The following is a 15,045-nucleotide window of genomic DNA, read 5'->3' as shown; positions in this document are numbered from 1 at the left end:
TCCTGAAGCAAAGTTCTTAACCCGAGGTACTATTTCTGGGTTAGCGGAGTCTGTAACCTGAAGCGTATGCAACCTGAAGTGTATATAACCCGAGGTACCACTGTATATCGTCCAAAACCGGTTTGAAGTCCGTATCATGATACTGGTTTCATAATTTCTAACCTGGCAATATACTGCAAATCATGATGCGTGTTTCTGTTTGTGTGCTATTCAGAAATCACAATGTGGGGAAAACCATGAATCCAGCTAATATTTCTTTCGATTTCTGCAGTCCCTGTTAACTCTGCCAGCTCAGCTCTCCCCAGCCTCCAGCAGAGGGAAACGGATTAGAACAGCACTGGCAAAAATCCCGAGGCAGGAAAAACAATGAAGGCAGCCAACGTCTCTAACATAGCTCCATCCTTATTTCAGATATCATGATCTATCGGTATATCACGATGTTTGGACGGCGATATATCATGATGTTGAAAACCACATATCACCCAGCCCTAGCTGAGATTCTAGGGAAATTAAGATACGGGTACTCATTTGTCTTGCACCTGAGGCACCCTTGATATCCAGCAATGTATATGCTACCCTAACCATTCTGTCCTTGTGCCATAAACATGCCCGCCTCCTTTTTGAGACACTTTGCTGCAAAGCAATTTAATGTTTGCTGGAGTGTGGCACAGCCGCGCTAAGATTTATTAACTCATCAGATGAGAAATGGCTCTCGCCTTCAGTCTGCCGAGCTCTTCCAGCGCTGCCTGCAGAGGAATACAATTATTCTACTGCCAACACCGTGACCATAAACGCCAACTCTCTCCCCCACCAGCACCCTTTGCTCGGCGTGCCAGTTCCTTTCAGACGAAACAAACAATCTGTTTCCTACCTTTTCTTAATTATGCTGGGATTTGCAGTTACCAGCTGAGTTCTGGACCCAACGTCCTTGCTGTATTCACTGGTGAGAGGTGGAAGATTGCATCTGAAAGAAACAGAAACACACCATGTATTTTAACTTCTCTGCTGTTTTTCCCCTTCTCTCTCTCTTTCTTTCTTTCCTTCTTTCTTTCCACCGTTTGAAAAGAAAAGAAAAACCCCATCAAGCACCAAAGACTGGCACAGCCAAGCAGTGGTTGGAGTCCAGTGTCACAGCAAATACCATATTTTTTGCTCTATAAGACTCACTTTTTCCCTCCTAAAAGGTAAGGGGAAATGTGTGTGCGCCTTATGGAGTGAATGCAGGCTGCACAGCTATCCCAGAAGCCAGAACAGCAAGAGGGATCACTGCTTTCCCTGCGCAGCAATACCTCTTGTTGTTCTGGCTTCTGAGATTCAGAATATTTTTTTTCTTGTTTACCTCTTCCAAAAACTAGGTGCGTCTTGTGGTCTGGTGCAACTTATAGAGTGAAAAATACGGTACACTGCATGCAGAATCACTGCATTGTAGAGTTGGAACAGACACACGATGGTCATCTATTCCCAGGTACAATTCTTGGCATCTCTAGTTAAAGGAGAACTACATGGGCAAGACTACAGGGCCTTTCCTCAAAGGCCAGCAGAATTGGGCTCCTTTGAAATATTTCCACCCCAAGTGGTCATTACAAGAACTCTGGAACTAAGAAAGAGTGCCTGAGTTTCCTTCTTTCCTTCCTCCTCCCTCCTAGTCCCCTTTCCTCTTATGCCTTTTGGATTGTCAAGCTGAGGGTACGGACTGCCTTCTCGGTGACATTTCAGAGTCAGCACTCCTGTCTTTGCTCTTATGGCTCCAGAGCAGGGTAAAATGCTTTAAATAAATTACGTATAATAAATAAAGTGTCCCTAAAAAGGTAAAGGTAAAGGGACCCCTGACCCCGTCGCGGGGATTCGAACTGCCGACCTTCTGATCGGCAAGTCCTACGCTCTGTGGTTTAACCCACAGAGCCACATTCCTCCCTAAAGTGTCCCTACCTGGCTGCAAAGAGTGAGGTGTCTACAGGGTAATCCAGCCCCCTGAGATACCATCCCAAGGATTACTGGATTGCACCAATGAATGCTTGTCATTGTTTCAGTTATTTAATGCACATGTGTCTCTGCCTGATCAGAAGGTCGGCGGTTCGAATCCCCGCGACAGGGTGAGCTCCTGTTGCTCGGTCCCTGCTCCTGCCAACCTAGCAGGTTGAAAGCACGTCAAAGTGCAAGTAGATAAATAGGAAGCGCTCCGGCGGGAAGGTAAACGGCGTTTCCATGCGCTGCTCTGGTTCGCCAGAAGTGGCTTAGTCATGCTGGCCACATGACCCAGAAGCTGTACGACGGCTCCCTCAGCCAATAAAGCAAGATGAGCGCCGCAACCCCAGAGTCAGCCACGACTGGACCTAATGGTCAGGGGTCCCTTTACCTTTACCTTTTATCTCTGCCTTTGTTCAAAAAACTTGCTGTCGCTAGTTCTCCTGTGATCTCCCGTGAAGACGGTGTCACCATAAAGTCACTAGGTGGCAGTAGACTTAGTTGCATCTGTGTGGAGTCCAGTGTGGCCCTATCTGTTTCTGTTCGTTTTGCAGAGAGGCAATCAAGTTTTTGTTTAGATTCTTGGCAGGTGTCTCATCTAAGCCTGCCATGTTTTCTCCCTTCCCAGCAAGATCTTGGCATCATCAGTAGAAGTGCGTCATCTGCCTTCTCTGACCGTTCTCTGACTCATTGTTCATATGAATGTCCTTCCCCTTTATTTTATTATTTTATTGATGGATTAAATTTATATACTGCCCTCCATCTGAAGATCACAGGGTGGCTTGCAGTATAAAAACACAAAAATACATAACATAATAACAAACAAAACACGCACCCCTCTACAGTGTAGTAAGCCATAGGTTGTATAATCAGCCAAAGGCCGGGGAGAAGAGGAATGTATTGGTACCTGGAGAGCTTCCCTGGGAAGAGCATTCCACAAATGGGGAGCCACCACAGAAAAGGCTGTGTTGCCACCCTCTGCCCCTCATGACAAAGGGCCTCGGATGATGATCACAGGGTCTGGGGTTGGTTCATATGGGAAGAGGTGGTCCTTGAGATATTGTGATCCTGAGCCATTTCAGGATTTATAGGTCAAAACCAGCACTTTGAATTGGGACCAGAAACAAATTGGCATCCAGTGCAGTTGGGCCACCAGGACTGGTGATGTATGCTCAAACCATCTTGCCCCAGTGAGCAACCTGGCCGCTGAATCCTGCACCAGCTGAAGTTTCCGAACCATCATCAAGAGGCAGCCCCATGTATAACACACTGCAGTAATCTAGCCTAGAGGTTACCAGAGCCCAGACAATAGAAGTTAAGCTATCCCTGATAGGGGCGAAGCTGGACCACCAGCCAAAGCTGATGGAAGGTATTCTGCTCCACTGAGGTCACCTGAGCTTCATGCAACAACAATGGACCCAGAAGAACCTCAAAGCTGTGTACCCGCTCCTATCAAGAGCAGGCAACCTCTCATCCATCCGGTCTAGGGGACCACCCACTAACAGAGTCTCACTCTTATCTGGACTGAGCATCAGTTTGTTGGCCTTCATGCAACCCATTACCAAGGCTGGTCCAGCATTTCCACTGCCTCACCTGCAGATGTAAAGGAGAAGTAGAGCTGTGTGTCGTCAGCATATTGCGCTTACATGTAGATGTAAAACAGCATGGGGGATAAAATTAACCCTGAAGAACTCCATGTTGAAGGTTCCACAGGGTCTAAGAGCACTCCCCAAGAATCACCCTCTGGAAACGACCTCCCAAGTAGGACTGGAATGACCACTGCAGAAGGATACCATGGTTAATGGTATCAACAGCTACTGAGAAGTCAAGAGAAATGAACAGGGACACATTTTCCCTATCTCTCCTGACAAAGGGCGACCAAAGCAGTTTCTGTGCCAAAACTGGGCCTAAATTCTGATTTAAATGGGTCTAGAGAATCAGTTTCCTCCAAGAGTACTGAGATCTGATCCACGGCCACCCGCTCAAGAACCTTGTCCAAGAACGGGAGATTGGCAACTGGCCGGTAATTACACAGATTTGATATAATTACTTTATCTCAATACCGATCAGCCAAAAGATTCAAAATATGCTCAAATCAGTCATGGATACTGTTCCTTTGGGAACTCAAGTTTACTCCATCCCAATAGAAGCTGTGTTTTGTCTTTCTCACCAGGATAGCTTCATCAGACAATATTGCAGAAAACGAAGGATGTGGCTGAGTAGCCAGATGGAAACTCAGCAAGAACCCAGCTATTCAGACCAAACCCTGTGGCTTCTAGACAATGGAACAGGAGAAATATGCTGATTGGCTGCATGCATTTTAACGACACCAAACCCACCAAAAAAACAGCCGGAGACCCAAGCTTGGGAAACCCTGCATTAGACAATCTACTCTTCAAGAAGCACACAGAATGTCATTCTTATCCAGGCTCCCCAGCCCTAGCAGGAATGTTCTGCAGGGTTCAAGGGAAGGATAAGACACCAGATCAGTCTTTCCCAAACCTGGTGGGAAAGTTGTAGTCCACGTTGGTGGCCATCTTGTGGTTGCAAATTATGCAGGACTACATAGGCTTTTGGCCTGACCCAACAGAGCCTCTCTTATGCTCAATTCCATAGTTTAAATGTGTGCTAAATGAAGGAGATTTTCCTTTTGTCTGTCATCAATCTTCCAACATCCAACTTCACCAAAATGACCGCTATATTTTGAGAGGAAGTGTCTCCCCACCCGCTTTCTCTACCCGACTGTGTTTGACTGACATAGATAAAATGGGCCTGTAAAACGCATTTCTTTTCAGAAAGATCCCCCCTCCCGTCCCTCAGATCTCCTCCCGCTAAGACGTGCCGTGAAATTTCACATTTCACTTCACCTTTATCTGTGGAACCCACAACTTGTCAGCTTGCTTGTACTCTCCCTTACACACATCACATCAATATCCTTTCCAGCGCGGGGAACTGACAGAGAAGCCAAATGCTGAAGTCCCGGCTCTGCCGCCTTTGAAACCCTTTCAAAGCCTCAAAGTGACATTAGCGGTGCGAGGGCCGGAGGCCGAGTGAGCGCCAGTTTCTTCCTATCTGTGAGGGCTATTAAACTCTTCCATTTATGCCTAAGTGAGCAACAGTCCTCTGTGGCTCCAATATATCACGCTGGCAGGAATTACAGGGCCAGAAACTGTACTGAATACTCCAGGATAAAACAGCCAGTGCTCTAGGGATAAGGATCCTTTTGTCAACATCCATGGTCAGCAACTAGCTTTCTTGGGAAGCCATTTTGAAAACAAGGCCGAGGCAGGAACTCCAAGACCCCAGACGGCATCCACCAAAGGCCTGTTCACAGTTCCTCATGCCACGGATTTCGCCGTTCATTTTGCCCCTGGCAAACTGGGAGGTCAGGTTACATAGGCAATGGCCTCATGGCCTTCAGACCACTGGTCCATTCGACTCATTGTTGTCTACACTGACTGGTAGCAGCGCTCTGGGGTTTCTGACAGGGGTGTCTCCCAGCCCTATTTGGAGATGCCATCATAGAGTGAACCCGAGGCCTGTTACATGGGAAGGAGATGCTATGCCCCTTAGCTTCAGTCTTCTCCATTTAATTTTTCATATCTTTATCGGATTTTATCCTAGGAGTGTATTTCAAAAAAGCAATAGTAAAAGCCTTGGGACACCAGGAACTTATGCCAAGTCTGAGTACTGATTCATCTAACGCAGCATTGTATACAACAGGGTTTCCCAAACGTGGGTCTCCAGCTGTTGCTGGACTACAACTTCCATCATCCCTAGCTAGCAGGACCACTTGGTAGAGCATGAGACTCTTAATCTCAGGGATGTGGGTTTGAGCCTCACGTTGGGGAAAAGATCCCTTGCTGGACTAGATGGTCCCAACTCTACAATTCTAACTTCGCAGAGCTGTAGCTCTGTGAAGGGAATAGGGGTCCAAAGCACTCTCAGCGATGGGACGCGGGTGGCGCTGTAGGTTAAACCACAGAGCCTAGGGCTTGCCGATCAGAAGGTCGGCGGTTCAAATCCCCGCGACAGGGTGAGCTCCCGTTGTTCGGTCCCAGCTCCTGCCAACCTAGCAGTCCGAAAGCACATAAAAGTGCAAGTAGATAAATAGGTACTGCTCCGGCGGGAAGGTAAACGGCGTTTCCGTGCGGTGCTCTGGTTCGCCAGGAGCGGCTTAGTCATGCTGGCCACATGACCCGGAAGCTGTACGCCGGCTCCCTCGGCCAGTAAAGCGAGATGAGCGCCGCAACCCCAGTCGTCTGCAACTGGACCTAACGGTCAGGGGTCCCTTTACCTTTAAGCACTCTCAGCAGCCTGTACAAGCTACAGTTCCCAGGATCCATGGGGTGTGCGCAAGTGGTATCATAGCGCTTTAAATGCATGGTGCAAATGGAGCCTTAAGACTCTTCTCTTTCTGAGAAAACAGGGTCCAAAGTTCTTCCATGCAAGGAAGCCAGAAGGGACCTGAGGCTCTTCCATCTCTCTTAGTTTTCCGTTTGATTAAAGCACCTTCACTCAGCTATCTTCCCCTGATGCCTCTGAAGAGTGACAGGCGCCTGCCTTGTTAAGGGAGGGGAAAGCCCTCTCTGCCATGGCTCTTTCCCACCCCTATAAATCACTCCGAGGGAGAAAGAGAGACCTTCTATGGTTAATTAAACACAAACAAAAAGGAAAAACCCATGCCGTTGTGTGGTTGTGGGTGCGAAACAAGGGGGACGGAGGGAGCAGGGACGCCATGCCACAGCGGGGCCACTGTCTTACCGCATGACAAAGTCCGCTTGGTCTATCTGTCTGCCGCAGCCGCTGTTCTTCAGAATCCCACCATTTCCTACCACAGAGCACTTCTTCAATGGCAGCTGGAATGGCGTTGCCTGGCAACAGAAAACAAGGCCCGTTTTTATGGACTACTTCACACAGGAGCTTCAGGTGGAGACCAGCTAAGCGGGAAGGGGTTTTAGGGAGAGGTTAGGCCAAGGCTAGGAGCCAAAAGCGGAGTCCTCCAGATGTTGTAGGACTACAACTCCCATCGGGCCCTCTCCATGATCCACGTTGGCCAGGGCGGAGGAGAGTTTGGAGGGCAACAACATCTGGAGGGACACGAGTTTCCTGCCACGGCAGTTTTGTTATTCGTCGCAGAAGGGAAGGTTTCCAACTTTTCATGGCGGAAAAAACACACATCACATATAATCAGAGGAACAAACGGGACAAGAGCTAACCATCATAGCAGATCTAAGAGATTTTACATTTGAATACATTGCCACCTCTTCGGTATTGGGCTTATTAGACCTCTCAAGGAGAAATACTCGGAGGATTGACCAGGGAACTGCCTCACAAAGTCATAAATTATGGTCTCTCTGCTTATTTAATTGCGGTTTTGACTGGAGTCCATAGAATCATAGAATGACAGAGTTGGAAGGGTTCTTGAGGGTCTAGTCTAGCCTTCTGCAATGCAGGAATCTTGACTAGAACATACATGACAGACGGCTGTCCGTCCAACTTCTGCTTAAGAACCTCCAAGGAAGGAGAGTCCACTACATCTTGTGGAAATCTGTTCCACTGTCAAACACCTCCTACCACCAGAAAGTTCTTCCTGATTATTAGTCGGAATCTGCAGAAGAATTTGAAGAAGAGGGAACAGAGAGCGCGAGAAGGAGCGTTTGTGACTCTTATGGTGAGAGCCGAAGATTCCTCAGTTCAAGCTCATACCTATTACGCGGCAGCAATTCTCCGTTGTTAATTATGCCAATTTCCCACAGAGACCGACAATATTGAATGAAAAATATCAACAATATTTATACTATTATAATCAAGGCTGAACAAAATTTGAAGCGCTTCGGTGCCTCGGGCAGTTGGATATTAATCCTGGCGCCCAGGAATGTAAATATCTCCTGGGTTCTTCAGCAAGCTGCTTTCTAAGAAACATCAGGCAGGGGCCTGAGCATACAAATCATCCTTTCTAGCCTGGCAAATGATCAGCATGATATAATTATGTCTGCACTGTAATTGTTATACGATGCCTTAATAAAAATAGAACGTTATTGTTAGCAGAGTTATAGGAGTGCGGGCACAAATCTAGGGAACTGTCTTCTGGAGGATGGATGGCGGCAAACAGATTGAGATTGAATCCTGACAAGACAGAAGTACTGTTTCTGGGGGACAGGAGGCGGGCAGGTGTGGAGGATTCCCTGGTCCTGAATGGGGTAACCGTGCCCCTGAAGGACCAGGTGCGCAGCCTGGGAGTCATTTTGGACTCACAGCTGTCCATGGAGGCACAGGTTAAATCCGTGTCCAGGGCAGCTGTGTACCAGCTCCATCTGGTACGTAGGCTGAGACCCTATCTGCCCGCGGACTGCCTCGCCAGAGTGGTGCATGCTCTGGTTATCTCCCGCTTGGACTACTGCAATGCGCTCTACGTGGGGCTACCTTTGAAGGTGACCCGGAAACTACAACTAATCCAGAATGCAGCAGCCAGACTGGTGACTGGGAACGGCCGCCGAGACCATATAACACCGGTCTTGAAAGACCTACATTGGCTCCCAGTACGTTTCCGAGCACAATTCAAAGTGTTGGTGCTGACCTTTAAAGCCCTAAACGGCCTCGGTCCAGTATACCTGAAGGAGCGTCTCCACCCCCATCGTTCTACCCGGACACTGAGGTCCAGCACCGAGGGCCTTCTGGCGGTTCCCTCACTGCGAGAAGCCAAGTTACAGGGAACCAGGCAGAGGGCCTTCTCGGTAGTGGCGCCCTCCCTGTGGAACGCCCTCCCACCAGATGTCAAAGAGAACAACAACTACCAGACTTTTAGAAGACATCTGAAGGCAGCCCTGTTTAGGGAAGCTTTTAATGTTTGATGTATCACAGTATTTTAATATTCTTTTGGAAGCCGCCCAGAGTGGCTGGGGAAACCCAGCCAGATGGGCGGGGTATAAATAATAAATTATTATTATTATTATTATTATTATTCTGCTAAACCAGACCATGAGTCTATTTAGCAGGGGTGGGCAATCCCAGGTCTGGGAGTTGCTTGTGGCCCTCCAGACCCCACTATCTGGCCCTCATTATCCTCCTAAGACCACACCACTTCTTCCCAAGATATACTCCTAGTTGGCTGTTCTGTATACCCTCAAAGTGCTTTTGAATGGCTGAAACTGGATAGCTCAGTCGGTAGAGCATGAGACGCTTAGTATCAGGGTCTTGAGTTCGAGTCCCACTTTGGACAAAATATTCCTATATTGCAGGGGTTGGACTAGATGACCCTCATGGGCCCTTCCAGCTCCGTAATTCTATGAAATATCCCATTTAACTTAGATATTGCCTCTTGGTTACTTGAATGGAAGGTAGAGGGGTGTTTGTTTGTTTGTTTGTTTGTTTGTTTGTTTGTGCATTCAGAAACCACGACTTCTGCCTAGCTGGAATGCAGCCTGCTGGACAAAAGGTAAAAGTCTGAATCTGGACTCAATCGCCACTGGTCCCTGGCCCTCGAAAAGCTCACCATAAGAGAATGGGACCTTGGGCTGAAAACATTTCCCATCCCTGCCATATTATCTACAAGGTCTTATCCCACCCCAGAACCTATAAAGCCTGGGATTTTCCGCATACAAAACTCTGCCCCTAAACTAGCTCAGTTGGTACAGCATGAGACTCATAATCTCTGAAACTGCCTTGGTCGCGCTGGTTGATGATCTCCGGCGGGCTAGGGACAAAGGTGAGAGCTGTTTCCTAGTTCTGCTGGATCTCTCAGCGGTGTTTGATACCATCAACCATAATATCCTTCTGGACCGTCTAGAGGGGCTGGGAGCTGTGGGCACTGTCATACAGTGGTTCCGCTCCTTCCTCCTGGGCCGTGTCCAGAAAGTGGTGGTGGGGGATGAGTGTTCAGACCCCTGGGCTCTCACTTGTGGGGTGCCTCAGGGTTCTGTCCTATCCCCCATGCTTTTTAATGTCTATATGAAGCCGCTGGGAGAGATCATCAGGGGGTTTGGACTGGGTGTTCATCAGTATGCAGATGACACCCAGCTCTACCTCTCCTTTAAATCAGAACCAGTGAAGGCGGTGAAGGTCCTGTGTGAGTGCCTGGAGGCGGTTGGAGGATGGATGGCGGCTAACAGATCGAGGTTGAAACCTGACAAGACAGAAGTACTGTTTTTGGGGGACAGGGAGCGGGTTGGTGTGGGGGATTCCCTGGTCTTGAATGGGGGTAACTGTGCTCCTGAAGGACCAGGTGCGCAGCCTGGGAGTCATTCTGGACTCACAGCAGTCTATGGAGGTGCAGGTTAACTCTGTGTCCAGGGCAGCTGACTACCAGCTCCACAGGCTAAGACCCTACCTGCCCGCGAACTGTCTCGCCAGAGTGGTGCATGCTCTAGTTATCTCACGCTTGGACTACTGCAACGCGCTCTACGTGGGGCTACCTTTGAAGGTGACCCGGAAACTGCAATTAATCCAGAATGCGGCAGCTAGACTGGTGACTGGGAGTGGCCGCCGGGACCACATAACACCGGTTCTGAGAGATCTGCATTGGCTCCCAGTACGTTTCCGAGCACGATTCAAAGTGTTGGTGCTGACCTTTAAAGCCCTAAACGGCCTCAGTCCTGTATACCTGAAGGAGCGTCTCCTCCCCCATCGTTCTGCCCGGACACTGAGATCCAGCGCCGAGGGCCTTCTGGCGGTTTCCTCATTGCCAGAAGTGAGGCTACAGGGAACCAGACAGAGGGCCTTCTCGGTAGTGGCGCCCGCCCTGTGGAATGCCCTCCCATCAGATGTCAAAGAGATAAATAATTACCTGACATTCAGAAGACATCTTAAGGCAGCCCTGTTCAGGGAAGTTTTTAATATGTAACGCTGTACTGTTTTTAACACTGATTGGGAGCCGCCCAGTGTGGCTGGGGAAACTCAGCCAGATGGGCGGGGTATAAATAATAAATTATTATTATTATTATTATTATTATTATTATTATTATTATTATTATTATCATCATCATCATCATCATCATCATCATCATCTCAGGGTCATGGGGTTCAAGCCCCATGTTGGGCAAAAGATTATTGCATTGCAGGGGCTAGACAAGATCACCCTCGTGCTTCCTTCCAACTCTACAAATTCTATGATTCTATGGTTGCTCCAAAAAGCCATTGTCTTGATCACGGGTAGGCAAACTAAGGCCCAGGGGCCGGATCCGGCCCAATCGCCTTCTAAATCCGGCCCCCAGGCGGTCCGGGAATCGGCCTGTTTTTACATGAGTAGAATGTGTCCTTTTCTTTAAAATGCATCTCTGGGTTATTTGTGGGGCATAGGAATTTGTTCATAATTTTTTTTCAAAATACAGTGGTACCTCGGGTTACAGACGCTTCAGGTTACAGACTCCGCTAACCCAGAAATAGTACCTCGGGTTAAGAACTTTGCTTCAGGATGAGAACAGAAATCGTGTGGCGGTGGTGCAGCAGGCCCCATTAGCTTAAAATGGTGCTTCAGATTAAGAACAGTTTCAGGTTAAGAATGGACTTCTGGAACAAATTAAGTACGTAACCAGAGGTACCACTGTACAGTCCAGCCATAGCTGTCAACTTTTCCCTTTTCTTAAGGGAAATTCCCGTATTCCAAATAGGATTCCTCGCAAGAAAAGGGAAAAGTTGACAGGTATGAGTCTGGCCCCCCACCAAGGTCTGAGGGACAGTGGACCGGCCCCCTGCTGAAAAAGTTTGCTGACCCCTGTCTTGATTCAGGCCTGAATAAAGGGGATCAAATTTCTCGGTAAGTCCTCATTCAGCAATGCTGGACTCCAAGATGTCAGCTCCCCTCAGTGTTGTCTACTTTGACTGTGGTTCTTTGGGGTCTCGGGCAAAGGAGGTTCTTTTGCATCACTTGCTCTTTTAAACAGTTGACATCAGGTAGGGATCTGTAGTCGACATCAGCGTGTGATCTACCCCTGATATTTCACCTGGGACTCAAAATCCGAGAAAGAGGGAGCTTCTCCTTTTTAAACCTTCACGTATTTTTCATCTTTATTAAAAGCACGCTGGATAAATCAGTAACTATCAGATCAGGATCTCCCTTTGGAGAATTTCCTTGGATGAGGTTAGTGACTCCAAACCCTTCCTCTTTGCTCACATAAAAGATGGTCTCAGGGGAATTCAATTGTTGGTTTTCGCTAGAAGCCTTAATCATGTCTCCCCAACATAGCACACTTCATCCCATTGGACAGTGATAAAAAACGATGCATGCAGTTGTGCTTTAGATGTGCAAGCAAGCAGCCATGACTTCTTAATATCTCAATACCTTGGACCGCCAAACAGTTAAAGCTTTAAAGGTCAGCACCAGCAGTTTGCATTGGTCTAAGTAAACCAACTGGTCCCAGTAAACCAAGATTGTGCTGCTATACAGTGGTACCTTGGTTCTCAAACGTCGAAAACCTGGAAGTAAGTGTTCTGGTTTTTGAACATTTTTTGGAAGCCAAACATCTGGCGCAGCTGTTGGGTATTGTTTCCGGGGTGCCTGCACCAATCAGAAGCTGCGCCTTGGTTTTCCAACATTTTGGTCAAATAGACTTCCAGAATGGATTAAGTCTGGCGCTTTTGTTTTTGCTATTTATTTTGCACTTTTGTTTTTGAGGCTTTTTTGGTTAATTTGTTTTTGTGACTGTATGGAACCCAGTTCAGCTACTGATTGATTGATTGATTGATTGATTGATTGATTGACTTATTGATTGTGTGACTGCGGAAATGGATAAAAGCCCTCCACCCAAACAACAACTATCAGTGCAGGTAAGAAGAAAAATTAATTTTAATTTTTATCATCTACAATACTGTCTTATTTATTTTATAGTACAGTACATTGATTACTGCTTTCATTTTATGGATCAACGGTCTTGTTAGATAGTAAAATTCATGTTAAATTGCTGTTTTAGGGGTTGTTTTTAAAAATCTGGAACCGATTAATCTTTTTTGCATTACTTTCTATGGGAAAGCACGCCTTGATTTTGGAACGCTTTGGTTCTGGAACGGACTAAGTTTGAGAACCAAGGCACCTCTGCATGTTCAATCTGCCTCTTAAAATAACCTGTGCATCATAATGACAGCCTTTTAGCTAGTGGAACACAAATGAATCGCTGGCCGTGTGTAATGCAACAGAAGGCGTCAGATCTAGAGATGGCCTTGATGAGTTTTGATGAAGTGGTCTGCCTCGCTTACAGGAACATGTCAGGCCACAGCACCAGAATAATATGGAAAGTGTCAAACCTTAAACAGGAAGCTCTCTTGGATAGTAGTGATACAAAATGAGGTTTTCTATCTGCACTCATAAAACCATTCGTTAAACCTCAAGATCTTAGGTACTCTTCCACAGTTTATTGTTGTGTGATTCACAAAAAGACGTAGCCTTAAATCAGAAGGATGCTTTGGAAAAGGCGTTTTGTATTAAAGACGTGTCTGGTGTTGGCCATAAAACCTTGCAGGCTCTGACTAATCGAAAAGATGTTGGAGTGATGCTTTACAATAGCAAGAGGAGAATAATGGATTCCATTCTGCTTTCCGCACCGCCAAAATTCTATAAAAATGAGCTGAGTGTATCTGAAGAAATGTGCATGCACACGAAAGCTTATACCAGAACAAACTTAGTTTGTCTATAAGGTGCTACTGGACAATTTTTTATTTTTTAAAAATGAACTTTCGGGCCTGAAATGTACTGCCGCTAAATGCCCCAAAGGGCTCTTTCTGGCATGTATAGTTTCTCCAATGTTTATCCTGAAACCGCTTGAGAGAGTGGAATTTTTCTTCTTTTTTTGCATCAGTAACACATCTTAGGAAGTGGGGACTAAGGTGAGGGCTTCTTGACACGACGAGAGCAAAGCGGAAGATAACTTGGAAACAGCCACAAATCTGCAGGTGCTCCATGCGCAAGTTATGCATGGCTATTTATCATGCAGTTGGGACTTGCAATGGAATGTCACGGTGTAGGGTGGCTCCTGCTAAGGGTTCAAGGTGGCCATTTCCAGGATACTCCATTCCACGCCCCTTCCCACCAGTTCTCCATTCTGTCACCAACTCAGAACTCCTTACCCACTGAGCAACCTCCAGTCCTCTTTGGGCTATTCTGGTTCGGTTCAGTTTCCCTCCTTAAAGCTTTTTGCACTTCCACAACCTTAGGACTCCTCCTCCTTTTGCATGCACAGTGGTACCTCTAGATGCGAACGGGATCCGTTCCGGAGCCCCGTTCGCATCTAGAAGCAGACGTAACCAGCGATGGCACGTCTGCGCACGTGTGCGTCGCTTTTCGTCGCTTCTGCGCATGATGTCATTTTGAGAGTCTGCACATGCACAAGCGGCGAAACCCGGAAGTAGCATACTCCGTTACTTCTGGGTTGCTGCGGAGCGCAACTCGAACACGCTCACCCCGAAGCAGATTCAACCCAAGGTATGACTGTAGATGGTGACTTTTTGCCTATGCAACAGTCTACACTCAGCCTCAGACTGGACATTGCTAACAGAGGGATTGAGAGTCAGAGCCCCAATGTTCTCTCTGCACTTTTAGGGCACAGCTAGTCATTCATGTCCTGAATAGCTCCGTTGCTTACTTAAAATTTACAGATTGTTCCCTATTGAAGGAGAATTACATGAAGATGATGTACAGATGGTACACAACACCAATGCAGTTAGGGAAAATGTACAAAACTAGTTCAAATATATGTTGGAAGTGTAAGGAAAAGGAGGGGACATTTTATCATATGTGATGGGATTGTAAGGTAATTTTAAAAAATTGGGAAATGATATACAACGAATTGAAGAAAATGTTCCATTTAACATTTGTTTAAAAACCCGAGGCATTTTTGTTGGGGATTGTAGGGAAAGACATGCCCCAAAAGTTGAAAAACATCTTCATGTATGCGACAACGGCCGCGAGAGTTCTGGTAGCACAAGGATGGAAGACTGAAGAAACCCCAACTAAAGAATCATGGCAAGAAAAATTGATGGACTATGCAGAACTGGCAAAATTGACATACAAGCTACGGGACAAGGATAACTGTGACTTTAAGGATGAATGGGAACCCTTTACAAAGTATCTGAAGACGCAACAAAGCGAAC

At 47.0% G+C, this 15,045-nt stretch overlaps 1 protein-coding gene across 1 annotated transcript in view; it reads right to left on the bottom strand.

Annotated features, from left to right (window-relative positions):
- The window catches only part of ST8SIA1 (ST8 alpha-N-acetyl-neuraminide alpha-2,8-sialyltransferase 1), a 101,800-nt gene that overhangs the window by 40,876 nt on the left and 45,879 nt on the right, over positions 1–15,045 (bottom strand). The window contains exons 3-4 of the mRNA XM_028746034.2: positions 6,730–6,839; positions 872–964 (exon numbers count right to left, since the gene is read on the bottom strand). Of these exons, the coding sequence (XP_028601867.2) occupies positions 872–964; positions 6,730–6,839 (203 nt within the window). The remainder of the gene's footprint in view (positions 1–871; positions 965–6,729; positions 6,840–15,045) is intronic.

Source organism: Podarcis muralis, chromosome 10 (assembly GCF_964188315.1).
Source record: "Podarcis muralis chromosome 10, rPodMur119.hap1.1, whole genome shotgun sequence".
In the NCBI taxonomy this organism is placed as follows: Eukaryota; Metazoa; Chordata; class Lepidosauria; order Squamata; family Lacertidae; genus Podarcis; species Podarcis muralis.
Note: the sequence above shows the minus strand (reverse complement) of the source record. Positions and strands in the feature narration are given on the sequence as shown.